General features: G+C 45.0%; 1 protein-coding gene across 3 annotated transcripts in view; it reads right to left on the bottom strand.

Annotated features, from left to right (window-relative positions):
- Nucleotides 1-5,282, bottom strand: part of NOL10 (nucleolar protein 10) — a gene marked incomplete at its 5' end in the record, with an annotated part of 85,539 nt that extends 80,257 nt beyond the window's left edge. For all 3 annotated transcript variants that reach the window (XM_079721527.1, XM_079721529.1, XM_079721528.1), the window contains 2 exons: nt 1,214-1,259; nt 5,217-5,282. In XM_079721527.1, coding sequence (XP_079577653.1) covers nt 1,214-1,259; nt 5,217-5,282 — 112 coding nt within the window. The remainder of the gene's footprint in view (nt 1-1,213; nt 1,260-5,216) is intronic.
- Between the last annotated feature and the right edge of the window lie 13,100 nt (nt 5,283-18,382).

Raw genomic sequence — 18,382 nt, 5'->3', positions numbered from 1 at the left:
TTTTCTCCTAAATAATATCAAGTCTAAACCTTTAAAACCTTAAGTTTATATAAGAAGCTGCTACCAAGCTGACTTTTGCCTCTTTGTGGCAGCACTGATCTGCGGCCAAGAAGATCCAGGCTAGAGGAAGCCTTAGAGCAATCTCTGGGTCAAAACACTTAAACGTACTCTCACAAAAACTGGTTCCCTGCAACAAGAAAGTGTGGATTCTTGCTGGCTGCTATTGTAACAATGTGGCCACTGTAAGGACTGTGTATGACTCTCTGGCACATTATTGCCTTGTTCACTAAACCAACCAACTGAGCAGGAGGAGCCCACTAAATTTGGAAGACACATGATAGTTTTGAGATGGGCTGGAAAGGAGTCAATGAACAATTTTTTCCTCTAAGTAATCTGAATCTGTTTTCTTACACACTAGAACACTGGAGTGGAATGAAAGAATCAGATGCAGTGGTTAAGAATCCACCTGCCAATGCAGGGGACACGGGTTCAAGCCCTGGTCCAGGAAGATCCCACCTGCCGCGGAGCAACTAAGCCCGTGCGCCACAACTACTGAGCCTGCGTGCCACAACTACTGAAGCCCGCATGCATAGAGCCCGTGCTCCGCAACAAGAGAAGTCACCGCAATGAGAAGCCCGCGCACCGCAAGGAAGAGTAGCCCCCGCTCGCCGCAACTAGAGAAAGCCCACACACAGCAACAAAAAAAACCCAACAGAGTCATAAATAAATAAATGAGGGGCTTCCTTGGTGGTGCAGTGGTTGAGAGTCTGCCTGCCAGTGCAGGGGACACGGGTTCGAGCCCTGGTCTGGGGGGATCCCACATGCCGTGGAGCAGCTGGCCCCGTGAGCCACGATTGCTGAGCCTGCGCGTCTGGAGCCTGTGCTCCACAGCAGGAGAGGCCGCGATAGTGAGAGGCCCGCGCACCGCGATGAGGAGTGGCCCCCACTTGCCGCAACTGGAGAAAGCCCTCGCGCAGAAACGAAGACCCAACACAGCCATAAATAAATAAATAAAAGTTTAAAATGAATGAATGAATGAATGAATGAATGAAAATTTTTTCTAAAAAAAAGGAAAAGGGCAGGAAGTTTATTTTCCACTACATGAATTCCACTGTGTCTCTGTAAACCTTCAGTTAAATATGATAACAATAAATGAGAAAAGCATTATAACTTGGATCACAAATGTAGCTGAGATGAAAAAAATAATACTCACCGACATCTTTCTTCTGAAGTGCTCTCTTTTTTCTGTCAGAAAGCCACTTAAAGAAAACAAAGAGACTTTATTTTAAAACATATTTACTTGAATTGTTTCTCTGCTTACAAAAATACATGCCCATATTAAAAAATTGAAACTTTATAGGAATATATAACATAGAAAATGAAAATACTCTGTAATCCTAACCCTACTGTTAACATCCTGTTACATGGATTTTTTTCTGGTATATATTTACATATACTAGACAATAAATTTTTAAAACTACCATATTTTACACAAGAAAAAACTAGTCCATCTAATCAACCTAAGGGAAAGGAGTAAGCCTCAAATATTATGGGTTATAAGTAATATATGGAACTTTATTTAAGTGAAATTTTAAAAAGCAAACATTAAATGGAGAAAGTTTCTTAAACAAATGTATTTTTTACAAAACATAAACCTAGATAAATAACTGACCAAATAGCTGACACTTGATAATAAAGAAATGATACTTTTAAAAGTCACATTCGCTGACACCAGATTTTGTTCTGTAATTCCTATACCTTATTTTAGTTTGCAGCATAAGTCCATTGCATGAACAAGCGCCAATGATGAAGCACTAATCAATTACGATTACCTTAAAGCAGTGGTTCACAACCAGGGGCAATTTTGCCTCCAAAGGGCATCTGGCAATTCTTAAAGCATACTTGGTTGCCACAGTGGGAAGGGGTGGGCACTCCTGGCAACTAGTGGGTAGAGGTCAAGGATGCTGCCAAACCTCCTACAATGCACAGGACAGACTGTACAACAAGCACTGTCCAGCCCAAAATGTCAATAATGCCGAGGTTAAGAAATCATACCCTCAGGAAATCAAAGAAAAGCAAGAGAAAAATTAACAGATGTCATTTCTAAAAGCACAAACCCAACGTACAGCCCATGTTAGAGACAGGACATTATAATCTTTAGTACTGTGGTCATGTGGTCCCACTCCTGAATACCCTAAGTGTGACGCCTGAGGCAGTGTCGACACTGGAACAGGTGTCACTCCTTCAAGGGCCTGAGTCTGAGCCAGAGCTCTCCTCCTGCCTTTGTCTTTAGGGCATTGATTTACAGGTCTGTGCTAGTCTTTGTGATTACACTGCTCTGATTTCATTTTAGGCAGAAATGTTTCAATTAAAGGTGATGTTAAACTATATTTCTGGGCACTCGATACATTCTTCTACATCAACCTAATAGAAGCAAAACAAAGGGCCTCTCCTTTAATAGGGGATTCGATTTCCTCTTCTCAGGGAGTTATGCTAAAGAAGGGGGCAGTTCATTCAACAGCTGGTCTCACACATCATGAGCTTGGGGCAAAGAGGAGGGGATTGAGATTGCCTTCTAAATGGGAGCCTGGGACCTAAAAGAGCCAGAAATTCCTTACAACAGTGATGATGGAAAAGAGTTGAAAAATGCTGAAAAACAGTTCACTCTGGAGTTTCTGTACAAACTGACAGCACTACAGGAGAGCACACAAGACAGAGTCAGCACGGGGCAGGAATGAATCAGTCTAAGTTTTAAAAGTTCACCAAAGAACTGAAAGTTGTCACTGATACCAGGCATCCTCTTTGTGTTCTAGAAAATCACAGCTGATAGACAATGTCACTTTACCAATGCCAAATAATTTAACCAGTAACCCAGCAAAAGAGCTCTGGGAATGCTGATGACCTAATTCTCTCACTGGACAGGCACCCCACCATTGTTGAAAAAAAAACAAAAGAAAAGAAAAGAAAAAAAAAACCCTGCTTGATCTTACATTTGAAGTAGGTAAAGCAAAATAGGCAATTTGTTGATAAGTCAGAATTACTTTAAAAGAAGATTTAGAGAGATTCCCTAACAGGATACACATACCTGTTTACTCAACATTTCCACCTGATGTTTATTAGAACATCAAACCTTCCGTATCAAAAATAAAACTTTTCATGCCTTTTGCTCACTACCTTCCCCCGACCCCCAATGCGCTCAGCTCTCCATTTCAGTTACCAGGAACACCGTGTGCCCAGTTACTCAGATCCAAACCCTAAGAGTTCCCTCCTGATTCTTTCCTTCACCTCAACTCCCTACGACTACTCAACCCATTAGCAAGTCCCATTAGCTTACCTCCAAAACACCTCCTTTACCCCACCCAGTCTTAGCATCTCCTCTGCTACCATCCTAGCCCGAGCCACCCGTCCCTCAGCTGGACCACCTAACTCATCCCCACTCACACCCTCCCCAGCTGCAGTAATTTACCAGAGAGCAGCCAGTCTGTCACCTTTTGAATATTTTTCTCATTCTCCCATGCTTTCACTGTACTGAATAAATACCTTTATTTTTTTTTGCAGATTTTTATTATTAAAAATCTAGATTTTTAATTTTAAATATAATTTTTATTATTAAAAATCTACTGTGCATTTTATTATTAAAATGCACAGTAATTTAACACATCCTACAGACAATAATAATGAACATGGATGCCATGCTATACTAGATGCCTGTTCTTGGCAGTTTCCTTCAGGCACTCTGGTTTCTGCTCCCAGCAACAGCTTCCAACAGCACTAAGAATAAAACCCTAACTTCCTGCCTTGGCCTACAAGGCCCACCTCTCCAGCCTCAGCTGTCCCCACCCTCCTGCCCCACTGAGCACTCCACAGCCACAACCGTGCTTCTCCTGTTTCTCCAACGTGCCAAGTGCCTTCCATTGTGGGTCACTGGCGCTTTCTGTTCCCTCAGTACGGAAAACTCTTCCTTTCCCCCATCTTCACAAGACTCGATCCTTTTCATCAACCAAGTTTCTGTTCAAATGTTACCCCCTTGTAGAGGGGCCTTCCCTGAGGGCTTGAGTCCAAACCACTTTCTCTAAACAATTCATCCACAAGTGCTCTCTTATAGACACTCAGCACTCAAAGCACTTTTCAGTATCTGAAGTTGTCGTGTTTGCTTACTTATTATCCTTTTCCCCAACAGGGAACCTTATCTGACCGGTTCATCACGTATCCCAACATTTAGAACAAGGCTGCCTGCAGGTACTCACGTCTCAGCAAATGTGCAGAACCAAAGAACAAAATGACAAGGATCATGCTGTGTGACAAACAGCTGGAGAACGAGGAGTTATTTAACCTGAATTCTGAGAAGAATCTAATCATTGGCTCCAAATCTTTTGGGGTCGGACACAAGGAAGAGTTACACTTATTCTGATATCCAAGGGCAGGACTCAGAGCAACAGCGGCATGTAGAAAGGGGGCGTGTTTTAAAACAACTGTCTAACAAGCAGTCTCAAAATGGAAGAGCTTCTGCCAAAAGTTTCTTCTCACTGGCAGTGCTTCGACAGCAGCCTGACCAGCACTTATGAGAAATAACATCCAAGCTACAGAGCCTAGGCGGATGACTCTGGACAGGTCACCCTTCCCCTCGCTAGATCTTTTGCATATTTTCAACATGGAAAGATTGGAAGAGAATGGCTGACTTTCCAAACGCCTTCCAATTCTGATGTCCTAAGACTCAACGAAATCAAGTTAAGTTCAGCAAGGTTCAAAAACACTGCCGTCCACATCATAAATGCTGCTGACGCAAAGCCCGCATTTCTCTTCACTGCTGTATTTCTAGAACTTGGCATATAACAGGAATTCAACGAAGAGCTGATGAGCGGGCATTAAAATGGGGGAGAAATACCTGTCAACCAATCTGTCCACGTTTTCCTCCTCGGGGTGGCAGTGGCTGTGAACATTATACAAGCCCAAAAGGACAGCGCCTCTGTTCTAGAGAACTTTACCCCCCAAAAGTTCAAGCCAACTCATCAATCCCGATCACCCCTCGGCCCAGGCTCTGGCGCGGTAACAGCACTGTCCTCGTCTCCCAGCACCGACCAGCTCCCCCAGACACCGTCCCTGGACTCTGGGCCTCCCCTAGTCTGGGGCCGGCCCGGGCCCAGCTGAAACTACCAGGGACAGGGAGGAGGAGAGGAGCGGCTGCCCCGCGCAGAGGAGGACCCGACATGACTCACCTCGGGAAGGGACTTGCCGCAGCTGAGACTGTAAATCTTCACTTCGTTGAGGCTGGAGACCTGCATCGCGGCGCCGAGCAGCAGCGACCCCAGTTCCCGTCCAGGACGCTATAGTGCACGAAAGCATCCGAATCTCAGGGACTCCAGGGCGCCTGGGCGGCGTGGGGCCCGGGCGCTGGCGCTGGGTGATGACGCACTTCCGGGCGCCGGAAAAAGCGCCGGTCCCGGAAGTGAGAAAATGGCGGAGCTGGGGAAGGCTGACTAGTGAGGTCCCGGAGGCGGCGGGGCTGGGAGCGCTCTTGATATGGGGAGGGCGAAGACCTGCTTTCCCTTTTCTCAGCAGGGAGGAGCAGGAAGCTCTTAGGGTCGCTGCTCAGGCCGAAGGGTCGAGGTACCCGGGAGGGCGAGGCTGTCTGGGCTGACTGAGGCTTTGGGGGGCCCGGTCAGGGAATCCAGGGAGAGAATGCGACCTGGGAGCGAATTCAGAGTGGAAGTGAGTTCTTTTCTCACCAGTGTTCCTGCAATATTCCATTAGAAATAAAAGCTTTTTAAAAATGATACAAAAAAATACTTTCATCCGGAATTGACATTCATCCTGCAAGGGAGCAAAATTTGCCATCCCAAAATGTCTCTTTGGCGTGCGGATTATTTCTAGCTGAAACCAATCAAGGCCCAAAAGACACAGGAAGAAACTTTGACCTTCCCCTTCACTGTCTAGAAGAATGTAGATAGAGGACCTGTTCTAGGAAGGGCGCTGTCGCCATGGATAACTAGAGTGTGAACTGGGTGTGGTAGACAGGGAGGAACCTAGCAAAGTCTGTTAAAATTCCTCTCTGTGTCCCATTGTCTCTGTGATACCCAGCAAGCATTTGTTTACCAAATATTTGCTTTTTAATCTCCATGTCAGTTGCCTTCCTCACCTTTGAAGTCTCAAACCAGTGCCCCAAATAATCTTTTTTGTCTTTAGCTGAAGATGGTATTTAAGGTGAGGGTTTCCAGTATTTTCGTGCATTACGCAGTTTTCCTGGGTCCCTCCCATGTATACATGTTATTACACTTTTGTTTGATTTTCACATGTTAATCTGATGTCAATTTAATTCTTAGACCAGCCAAAAGAACCTAGAAAGGTAGAGAACATTTTCTTCCTTCCTGGCAACCTCACTAAATAAGGAAAGAAAAGAAAAAGCGTAGTAAGAAGAGGGGGAAAAAGGTAAAAGAAGAGGTGATCAGGGAAGAAATGGATTTGAACCTGATGTTTTTTGAGATGGGCGTGTGACAGTATTGACAGACCCTCACTTAAGTATCATTTTCAGAAAGTTCACAAACTTTCTCTGTTGATCATCCAGTTACTTAGAGACTGTTGCCTAGATCTGAGGACTTAAGAATTCTTGGAGTGGTTAGATGAAACTTCAGCAGAAAGTGTCGGTTAACTGTGCCAAAGGGTCCTTTTGAAACTGGAGAGTAGTACTCACTTCCCTTTCATATAACTGAGGTGGGTCACTTTGAGCACAAGCTATATTGTTCACGGCAGAGTAAGGACTTCTGAGCTTAACAATTTTGTTCCTATTGTAACTGTCCTTACTGTGCCTTAAAGTTCCAGTCCAAATTCTACTTTCCACCTTTTCCAGGCTTTTTTTGAGAAAATATGCAGGACTGCCATCCTCCTTGGGGAGGCGGTGTCCCAAGGGAGAGAAAGATCATGGGCTTCAGAGTGGTAATAAAATAGGCCTTTTAAGCAAGTTGTAAAAATAGAAAATGTTAACAGAAACAGACTGACAGATCTAGAGAACGAACTAGTGGTTACCGGTGGGGAGAGGGAAGGGGGAAGGGACACGATAGGGGTAGGGGATTCAGAGGTACAAACTACTGTGTATAAAATAAACAAGCTACAAGGATATATTGTACAGCACAGTGAATATAGCCAATATTTTATAATAACTTTAAATGGAGTATAATTATAAAAATATTGAATCACTATGTTGTACACCTGAAACTAATATTGTACTCAGCTATACCTCAATTTTAAAAAAATGGAAAATGCTTATTTTCCAAAATATGCAGGATAATTTCCAAGACACTTTGAATACTTTCACACACACAAAAATACTACCTTTATTATTTTTTAAAATAAATTTTTATTTATTTATTTTTATTTTTGGCTACCTTGGGTCTTTGTTGCTGCGTGCAGGCATTTCTCTAGTTGCGGTGAGCGGGGGCTACTCTTCGTTGCGGTTCCCGGGCTTCTCATTGGGTGGCTTCTCTTGTTGCAGAGCATGGGCTCTAGGCGTGCAGACTTCAGTAGTTGTGGCACTTGGGCTCAGTAGTTGTGGCTCTCAGGCTTTAGAGCACAGGCTCATTAGTTGTGGCGCACAGGCTTAGTTGCTCCGTAACATGTGGGATCTTCCCAGACCAGGACTCGAACCCGTGACCCCTGCACTGGCAGGCGGATTCTTAACCACTGCGCCACCAGGGAAGTCCCTACCTTTATTATTTTCAAGAATGTATTGTAAAGACCCATTGAGTGTAAACCACAAGCATGTCTGTCACTTATTAAGTGACATGTGTTAGGTATAATATGTATAGATATAGCCTACTCCTAACTTTGATAATAAAGAGTCCTAGACCATTTCACTTTATCTTATTCAATCCGATTTCCCACTGACTGACCCCCAGATTTGCCATCTACCTCATGAATATCAATTTCATTACTCTGCTTTTGTATCTTGTCTGATGCTCACTTGAAGCCCTCCCCTTGTCCTTATATCCAGAGGCCACCATCTCCTCAAAACTCACCTTTTGAATACTTTTCTCATTCTCCCATGCTTTCACTGTACTGAATAAATACCTTTATTTTTTTGCAGATGTTTATTATTAAAATGCACAGTAATTTAACACATCCTACAGACAATAATAATGAACATGGATGCCATGCTATACTAGATGCCTGTTCTTGGCAGTTTCCTTCAGGCACTCTGGTTTCCTTAAGTCACAACCTCTCAAGGCTAATTAAAATATCATTTTTTAAAATAGAGCCCATAAATCTTCCTTTTTTGTTAAATTTGGGATGGGCTCCTTCTTTAATATTTAAAAATTTTTTTATTTCTATACAATTTTTAAAGGTTACTTTCCATTTACAGTTATTACGAAATATTGGCTGTATTCCCCGGGTTGTACAGTACATCCTTATGCCTGTCTTACACCCAACAGTTTGTACCTCCCACTCCCCCACCCCTGTATTGCCCCCACAACTGATAACCACTAGTTTGTTCTCTATATCAGTGAATCTGCTTCTTTTTTTATATTCACAAGTTTGTTGTCTTTTTTAGAACACAAATAATACATATAAGTGGTATCATACAGTATCTCTCTCTGTCTGACTTATTTCACTTAGCATTATGCCCTCCAAATCCATCCATGTTGCTGCAAATGGTAAAATTTCATTCTTTTTTATGGTTGAGTAATATTCCATCATATACATATAGCACAGTTTCTTTATCCATTCATCTGTTAATGGACACTTAGGTTGTTTCCATGGGGGATGGACTCCTTTTGAACCTGTTCTTCACCCTGTTATTTTCTTTCTCCCTTGTTTTCATTACTCTAGGAAATGTTTTAACATTTTCAGAAGTATAATAGTGTATTGAACTCATGTACATAAAACCCAGCTTCGACAATTCACACATGAACCATTATGTTTCAGCTATAGCCTCACCACTTCCTCATCCTTGGATTATTCTGAAAGATTTGAAGTAAATCCATGGCAGTTACCTTTGTGGTTTGTAATGTACTTGTCTGACCACCCTTTCCACCTAGACTTGATGAAAGTCTGGGCCTTACTTCATCTCTGGGTTCCCTGGGCCTAACCCACTGCCTGGTAAACAGCACACTCTCAGTAAATATTTCTTGATAAAAATGAGTCAATTAATCACTCCGCATCCTGACCCAAAGTCCTAATTCTTTGTCCCATACATTTTGGCCTTTGGAATATTGAAAACAGCACAGCTCTCTGCCAAATGATTGTTTCAAACATGCCCATTTATACATCTTCCTTCTCCAACAAGAAATGTCAGAGAGTCAGGAAACACACTGCAAGGAACGTGGTGTTTTCTGCCAGGTAGAACAAGGTGTTCTTGGCCCTCGGTGCCAGGATGGTGCCCTTCCCGCAGTCACTGGCCTCAGGGTTCAATCCTCTGTATTCTAGGGTTGTTTTCCACTGAGGGTGGAACTACAAAGCAGGTGCTGCTTCTTGGGTGTTTCTAGTTTCATCTCTAACACAAATATTCAGTCCCTAGGCTGTGATGAACTTGAATGTGGTGCTTAATCCAATGCCTGTGCTTGGAGCTAAGGGTACAGTCTTCAAAGCCAGACTGAATGGGTCCAAATCCTGGCCCTACCACTGGCTACCTGGATAGAGGCTGGATAGAACAAGTTCATGTAATCTCTCTGCTTCTGTTTCCTCATTTGAACAATGAGGATAATAATAGAACCTACCTCAGAGGGCTGTTATAAAGATAAAATGAGTGTGTGTTATAATTCACTGAGTCCAGGATACCTATTTTTATCATCCCTGGAATCAGGTGTGTCTTGTGTGTCATGCATATTTAATTGACAGTATTTTCCTTCTAATGGAACATGGGATAATGGTGCATCTTATAGTTAATGGGCTTTTAGATTCAATAAAATACAGTACATATGAAACGCTTAGAACTGTTCCTAACATAGTAAGCACTATTTATTAGTTATTATTATTTACTCCTGGGACCAAAAACATTAAAAACTGCCTAAGAAAAAAATAAAGTTGTAGACTCCAAATAACTTTAACTGCTGTGTTATTAGTTGCCATTCCAGAGACCTTCAAGTAAACATTCAAGATTCCTCTCCCAATTCTTTACGTCCACAGCCAATCCAACTCCAAATCCTTTTGATTCTCCCTTTCGGATGTCAGATTCATTCTTCTCTGTTCCCACTGCCAGAGGAATTCAAATTTCATCCTCTCCCACCTGGCCATCACAATCCTTTTATTCTGGTCTTCCTGCCCCGAATCTGTCTCTCACAGGAGACAAAGTCATGTCTCTAATGGGCAAACCTGATCACATCAACAGTCTAACTCGAAACTCCTCAGTTCTCCCCAAGCCTAGAAGAACACCTTTGCTGGCCCCTCCCGACTTTCCCAGCCACCGTACCTGATGCTGCCCCCTCCCCAGCTCCTCTCTCACCCCCGCTCACTCCCTAGACTCTCCAAGCTGAATTACTCACAGCGTGAAAAATATGAAACCCTCTCTCACACCTCCTTCGAGCCTTTGCACCTGCTCTTTCGACTGCTATTAATCCCACTCTCTGTTCCTCAGTAACTCCCGTTCATCCTTCTTCATCTCCAGGGGGCCTGAAATACCTAGATTCTCATCAAACATTGTATATAATCTCACTGCAGTGTTTCTTATACTGGGGCTTACAGTTGTATTTGCAAAATAACATTTCGGGTTTTTTTTTTCTATTTCAACAATAATTTTTCAACCAACTGATGTAAGCATATCTGATTATCTGTTTGGTGTCTTCTGAAAAGTACTATTGCTCATATCAGCGCCAAGTTTGTATTTAAGTTTAGAGTTCACTGCTCCACGTGTCACTACTTTTATTGTCTCGGTTCAGTGATTAGAGGAGAGAGGATGGCATGAAATAATACAATAGGGACACGTCTCAGCCAAGTGAAAGCCCAGTGATGTCATGGCCTATTATGTGAAAGAAGGTTTTGCAATTGATCACGTAGAGGATGGTGGTGGGAAGAATTAAATCAGGTGGGGATAGAGAATGCAACAGATCTCATGTCCTAGCAGTGCTATGTATTCATCTAGCAAAGCAGCAACTGGTTTTCATCAAAAATATCTATATATCAATTATCATAGTAAATTAATTTGAATTCTATTGGTTTGAAGTTTTAAAGTTTTACATGAAAATAATGTATCAATTTGTTTTGGTGTATAGTAATACAAGAGCTAAAAGCATAATAAACTTATACGAGGTTTACATTTGTGCATCTTTAAATAAAACACTAAAAAGAATTAAGTCCTAAATGCAACATGGTGGTGTCCTGGATTGGATCCTGGAACAGAAAGATGCTATTAGTGAAAACATTGGTAAAATCTGAATAAAATCTGTAGTTTAGTTAATAGTGTTGCACCAATGTTAATTTCTTAGTATTGATAAATACGCCATAGTTATGTAAGATGGGTAGACTAGGGGGAGCTGAGTGAAGTGTATATGGGAACTCTCTGTAGTATATTTACAACTTTTCTGTACAGCTAAAATTATTTCAAAATAAAAGTTTTTTTTGTTTGTTTGTTTGTTTTGTTAAGATTAAGCCAGTGTTGAGAGTCCTCCTGCTAAGCCCATGGAGCGTCTCTGTTTCTTCTGGAAACTGCTTCCTTGTTTTCTCTCCATGAGGCATTACAATAGGCTGTGGATAGATTTCCTAACTATCCACCAGAACCAGAACTCTTGATGCCTTTCACCCCTGGCCTTCCCCCTCCCAATAAACAGGATTATATTCACCAAGTGGTTCACTCTCCAAGTCAAATCCACCGGGAAGTCTACCTGCTTTATCTCCAAAGAAGATTTTCTGGATTTCTGCACTGCCACTGCCACCCACTGCCTGGCTCCCCAAGCTGCCAGCTGGTCTCCCTGCTTTCCCTCGTCCCCTGACCCTCAGCCCTCAGAGCAACCTTTTTAAAATAGTGCATCAGATGGTTTCGCTCCCCTGCTTAGAATCCAGTGCACTCACATTTAAATCCAAACTCCTTCCTAATGCCTAACAAGATCCTCCACCACCTGTGTTCAGCCTATCTCTCTCTCCTCAGTGACTTGGCCACACTGTTTTCTTGCTTTTCTGGCCTCAGGGTCTTTGCACTTGCTGTTCTCTCTGTCCGGAATGCTCTGTCCTCAGCATTTCCACGGCTGCTACTTTGCAGCATCCGGATCTCATTTCAAATGTCACCCCCCACCCCCACATGCCTTCTCTGACCCATAGCAGCCCTGCCCCCGCCCAGCTGCGTCCATCACATCCATGTGCTTTATTGTCTTTCTTGCATTTATTACCTGAAATGACTTTACTCTTTAACACTCGAAGTGTTTTATACTCTGGTTCCTCCGTACTCACTAGCATGTAAGCCCCGTGAGAACAGGGACCTTATCCATCTGACTGCTATACATGTATGTAATTATATGCAACACTGAGAAGAGAACAAATACAAATATTTGTTGAATGAATGAAAGAGGAAGATGTTACTCTAAGTGATCCCCAAAGATAACGTTTCTGTCTTCCAGACTCTTGCTGATCGCGTGGTCTTCTTCTCGCCTGTCAGACCCCACTTCAGAATATTGAAATGCCTGATAGCTAGCCACGCCCTTCCCAGCCCAGGATGCCTAGCTCACCCATTTCCCTATTTCTCTGAATCATTGCTTCGGGTGCCACATAACCTGCAGAGGAATTTTCCACACCTTAAAAATACCATTAACAATTGGATTTGTTTTCTATTGCTAATAGCAAATTACCACAAACTTGGTGGCTTAAAACAGCGTAAATATTGACCCACAGTTCTGTAGGTCAGAATTATGGCACTGGCATGGCTGGGTTCTCTGGCAGAAACTAAGGTGTTGGCCAGGCTGGCTGGTCTGGAGGCTCTGGGGGGAAATCAGCTCCCCAGATCATTCTTGTTGTTGGTAGAATTCAGTTTTCTTCAGTTGCAGGGCTGAGATCCCTTGTTTCCTTGCTGGCTGTCAGCCGGGGGCCACTCCCAGCTCTCAGAAGCCGTTCTCAGGTCCTTCCTCCATGACCCCCATGGGCAGCTCACAGTATGGATGCTTGTGGTCTTTCAAGCTGACCACAGTGGGTCTCAGTGACTTCCCCTCTGCATCCAGCAGAGAAGACTCTTCTAAAGGGCTCATGTGAGTAGGCGGCCCTATCTTAAGATCAACTGATTAATAACCTTAATTATATCTGCAAAATCTTTGTTGCCATGTGATGTAACATAATAGCCTATCATAGTTACAGAGGAGGGAACTATGCAAAGGTGAAGGACATTGGGTCATCTTAGAATTCTGCCTAACTACATATGACTTGCATGGTCATCACCATCACCATCCTCAGCATCAGCATCATCATCACCATCATCATGTACAGGTTGTCTTTCCTGTGGAGGGAAAAAGAGAATCACTCCTCCCTGCATGCGACAGACTCCTGGAGTACAGCAAAGATGTGAGAAATTAAATTTAGTTAAGCACACATGTATTCAGCTACTACCATGTGTAAATGCCATGTTTGAATTGAATTGAAATGCTATACTTACTATAACATTTTTGTGTTATTTTAATACTTAACTCTTAATCATGTGTTCTGTAACCATATTCATTCATACACTCATTCAGCGAATATCTATTGAGTTACTACTATGTGTTCAGACATTTGTCAATATGTCTGCCTTAGGCTGTAAATTTTTAGAAGGCAGATTTCAAGTGAAATTACACACATGAAAATGCTTTGTAGATGACATTATTATATAAAAGTAAGACAATACCATGTAAGTCTTTCTCTGTGGGCTGAATTGGCACACAGATTTCAGAATGTATATGAGATAATGTTAACATTTTCAGGTATGCAAATGCAGTTTGCATACCTGAAATACAGCGTTGCCCTGTATTTTTACACAGCCTTGTGTTACGCCTTTTGTCCATTTTATGTGACTTGAGCAAAAAAGAGAAAGGAATAGACAGTTAATAGTTTTACTGTTAAAAAGATTTACTTTGGGGCTTCCCTGGTGGTGCAGTGGTTGAGAGTCCGCTTGCCGATGCAGGGGACACGGGTTCATGCCCCGGTCCGGGAAGATCCCACATGCCACAGAGCGGCTGGGCCTGTGAGCCATGGCCGCTGAGCCTGCGCGTCCAGTGCCTGTGCTCTGCAACGGGAGAGGCCACAACAGTGAGAGGTCCGCGTTCTGCAAAAAAAAAAAAAAAAAAAATGGAGGGAGGATTGTTTTCGGGGAAGCGGTGAGGACAGGTGGTAGCGGCTCGAAGTGGGAATGGCTCCCACCTGCACACACTGTCCCCAGCAGAGCCGGGAGTCTCCTCCCACCAGGCATGGCTCTTCCTGTCCCCACCCCTCACAAATCTGGGCGATTTTAAAGTTTCAGGCCCTGTCGTTTCTCCAGGGAGAACCCTATTTGAAGTGGGTTTTCCCTGTTACTCTCAATCTCACTACCTCTTTTTATCTTCTTCATAGAACTTTTAAAAAAATGTACATTTCTCATTCTTATTTACCTGTTTACTTGCGTGTGACCTGCCTTCCACACCAGAATGTAAGCTGACTGAGGCCAGGTCCTTGCCTGTCATGGCTCCCGTGGTTACCCCAGCAATGAGCATAGGTTCAAGCACACAGTAGGTCCTTCAACAGCAGGGGAACTCCGGTGTCCCTAGTGGTCAGGATGCGAACACAGTGCTGGAAGTTTAGAAGGAAGGAGAGAGATTGGGGAGGGGGGATGTGTGGAGTGAGGCTCAGGGCCCAAGGAGGGCAGTTTAAAGACAGAAGACGGGGGCTTCCCTGGTGGCGCAGTGGTTGAGAGTCCGCCTGCCGATGCAGGGGACAGGGGTTCATGCCCCGGTCCGGGAAGATCCCACATGCCACGGAGCGGCTGGGCCCGTGAGCCATGGCCTCTGAGCCTGCGCGTCCGGAGCCTGTGCTCCGCAACGGGAGAGGCCACAGCAGTGAGAGGCCCGCGTACCGCAAAAAAAAAAAAAAAAAGACAGAAGACTGTTGAGGGAGTTCCTTGGCGGTCCAGTGGTTAGGACTCAGCGCTTTCACTGTGGTGGCCCATTTAATTCCTAGTCAGGGAACTAAGATCCTGCAAGCCGCATGGCGGGGACAAAATTTAAAAAAAATAAAAAACAAAGAAGACGATTCAGCTTGTTTGCATGCTGAGGGGAAGGATCGTGGAATGACGGTGTGACGATGAAGGATAGCCAGGAGATAACCCATAGGGGAAGTAGAGGGGGGCTTCAGTGATGAGCACAGGGGTGGGGGACTGGCCTCGAAGAGGAGGACCTGTCGTGTTCTCTAAACAAGAAGAACAAAGCAGCTGTGGGGTGAGAGGTACGTAGGGTGGTAAATTCATAGCTTGGCAGAATTAGAAATGTTATGACATCCAAGGGTATCACTTTTCTTGAAGTAGGGGGCAAGGTCATCTTCAGAATGAAGGCTGCAAAGCCCCAGGTAGTAACTGCAGCAGAACAGTGAGGCTGACCCCGCTGAATCACCGTGACGGTCATTTATCTATTTACCGTGTCCCCCCAGCAGCAGGGCAGGTCTCTGAGAGCAGGCACCTGACCTGGCTTTGACCACTCAGCCCCAGGAACCTTGAACAGCCCTGGTCCGTGGTTGGAGATCAAAGTGTATTCGCTGAAAGCATGAACGGGTGAGTGACCAAAGGGAAGGGCCAGCTGGGAAAGGAGGACAAGGGCGGTGCTGGGCAGCACTGTGGGGCCTCTGTGGCACTGCTGAGCTGCCCAGATGTAGGTGGGGAAGACTCAGCATCAAGGGTTTTGCTGAAATGAGCTGAGGAGGATTCACGGGAGGAGTAGGGTACGGGAGAATCAAAGGTGCTGATGAGAGGGAGGTTCAGACCGTCAGGCCTGGCAGGAAAAGAAGCCAGATTGGGAGGAGGTGACAGAGCAGGGGAAGGCAGAGGCGTGCGTGTGTGCCTGTGTGTGTGTGTGTGTACGTGTGTGGGCACGCTGAGGGCAGTGCAGTGGGAGTTGGGCATGAGAGTGGGATGTTGCTAGCTAAGCTTTCAGAGGTGGGGCAGTTTCAGGTGGTGACAAGATGCAGGGTGCGTCCACGGGAGTGGGCAGCTGAGAGGACCAAAGGGAAGGGCCTTGGAGTGGAAGAGCTTAGAGGCCGGGATGGACGTTGTCCATAGGGACACTCAAACCATTCCATTCGAGCTGGAGAGAAATACTGCACCAAAGTCAGGTGCCCGGCCTCACAGAGCAGGGGGGAGGGACCAGATGATGACATTTCCCTCATTCATCTTCATGCATCCATTCATTCATTCATTCAGGAAATACTCATTGTTGATTTCCCTCACAGGGAACCAGGCAGACAGGAGTCTTTCCCTGACAGACCTTGTCATCTCCAAGGACCTACCACCACCATGTATGCAGGTCCCTTCCTAGGAGGGGGAGAGTGCGGTGGTCTGCTGGACCCTTGGCAGGAGGGGCTTCTTCGCGGACACGGAGGCATCTAGTCTTGCAGCATCGGTTTCCCCATGGATGTCCTCAGGGGAGGGCTCAGCAGGAAGGAGGCAGGTTGACATACAGCAAGTGTGTTTGCCCTGGATGGTGTCTCCAGGGAGCCCTGAGGCTCTGAGATCAGGCGAGGACTCAGAGCACCCTGGGAAGAACAGGAGTGAGGAAAGCAGGGCACAGAAAAGCAGTGCTCAGGTGTGATGGATGAGCTGGTCAAAGAAATGAGGGTCCCCAAGGGGCTCCCAAACTCACAGACACACGGCTCAGGGTTACACCCAACCTGGACCCACAGCACTTTCCCGAGAGATTTCATCCCCGAGTTCACTAACACCTGGAAAGCCCTGCTTAGTATGTCAGTAGCTTCCAGAAAGCAGAGACTTGCTCAAAATTCATGCTGCTCCTCGTGGCCGTTATGTGTGTTGAGAATCATTGTTCCTTTAAACATCCTCAGTCAAAATTCCCTAGGATTGCAGCACTCATTTTTCAAATGGGTACCATCATGGCGTCACTCTCGCCAAATATATCCACAGAGAGAGAAGGATGTAGTACAGATCAGTATACATTTTCACAGGGGCTACCAGCAGTTCTAAATGGGAATTTTAAAGGCTCTTTAAGAAAATGCTGGGCAGGAGCCTCATTTGCAGCCAGGGAACCACCTACGCTGTCCTCCAAGGGGCGTGGACTTTCCCCTCGGCTGGCCTCAGGCTCTCAGTGGAATGAAAGGACAAGGAGGACAGGATCGGCCACTTCCTCCACCACTGTCACCTGTGCTCTCCTGTCTCTGCCTGCAAACTTCTTCCTGCTGGCCTGCTGGCTAAGCGCAGATCTCTAAGACTCGTTCAGGTAGGATAGCCCACAGAGCAAGCCTTCCTGAGGACCCCATCCGTGTGGGACACTATGTTTGCAACAGGGGCCCAGAGATGATTCAGAGGCAGGGTCTAGAGGGCCTGGCTGCAGGCTGAGGATGAGAGAGGGGATGGGCAGCTGGGCTGGTGGGTTCAGGGAAGTGCCCGGCCACTCCAGCCACCTACCCAGTGGCTTGCTCCCGAAAATGCTGGCTGCCCAGTGCTGAGGTCATAATAGAGGTCAAGTATTTGGAGAATCTGACATACTTGACCTCTGAAGTTATTAAGTACAGCACGGTTCTCAGAACCACAGATTCAACAATGTTTATCAGATGTTGATGAATCAAAGGTTCATGGCTATGAATATTTATCAAACAATTAAATATCTAATTGACATATTTATTAAATGTCACAATGTTTATCAAGACGATTATGAGAATTCACTCGTTAAACAAACATTTACTGGCAACCTTCCCTGTGCCGGGCACGTGGTGATGCAGAGAAGAGTGAAGTATGACCCTTGGCCTCTAGTAGCCCCAGCCCAGTAATGAGGACAGATGGACTGCAGGCTCCCACACTGAAAGCCGTAAGAGAGGGATGAGAGTTGTCAGGCCGTGTGGGAATCCAAACAAGGATCTGGAAAGGTTTCACCAGCAGGTCATGCTTGAGCAGCCTTGTTTGTTTTCGGTTACCTTTTTGGTAAATGGTATTTGCGGTTGATTTCTCTCTTTTTTTTTTTTTTTCGGTACGCGGGCCTCTCACTGTTGTGGCCTCTCCTGTTGTGGAGCACAGGCTCCAGACGCGCAGACTCAGCGGCCATGGCTCACGGGCCCAGCCACTCCGCGGCATGTGGGATCTTCCCGGACCGGGGCACAAACCCGTGTCCCCTGCATCGGCAGGCGGACTCTCAACCACTGTGCCACCAGGGAAGCCCTAATTTCTATTTTTTAACAACTTTATTGAGAAATAATTCACATACCATACAATTCACTCATTAAATTACAATTCCCTGTTTTGTAGTATATTCAC

Source organism: Hyperoodon ampullatus (genome assembly GCF_949752795.1).
Source record: "Hyperoodon ampullatus genome assembly, chromosome: 15".
Classification (NCBI taxonomy): Eukaryota; Metazoa; Chordata; class Mammalia; order Artiodactyla; family Ziphiidae; genus Hyperoodon; species Hyperoodon ampullatus.
This window is presented reverse-complemented; position numbering and strand designations above follow the sequence as displayed.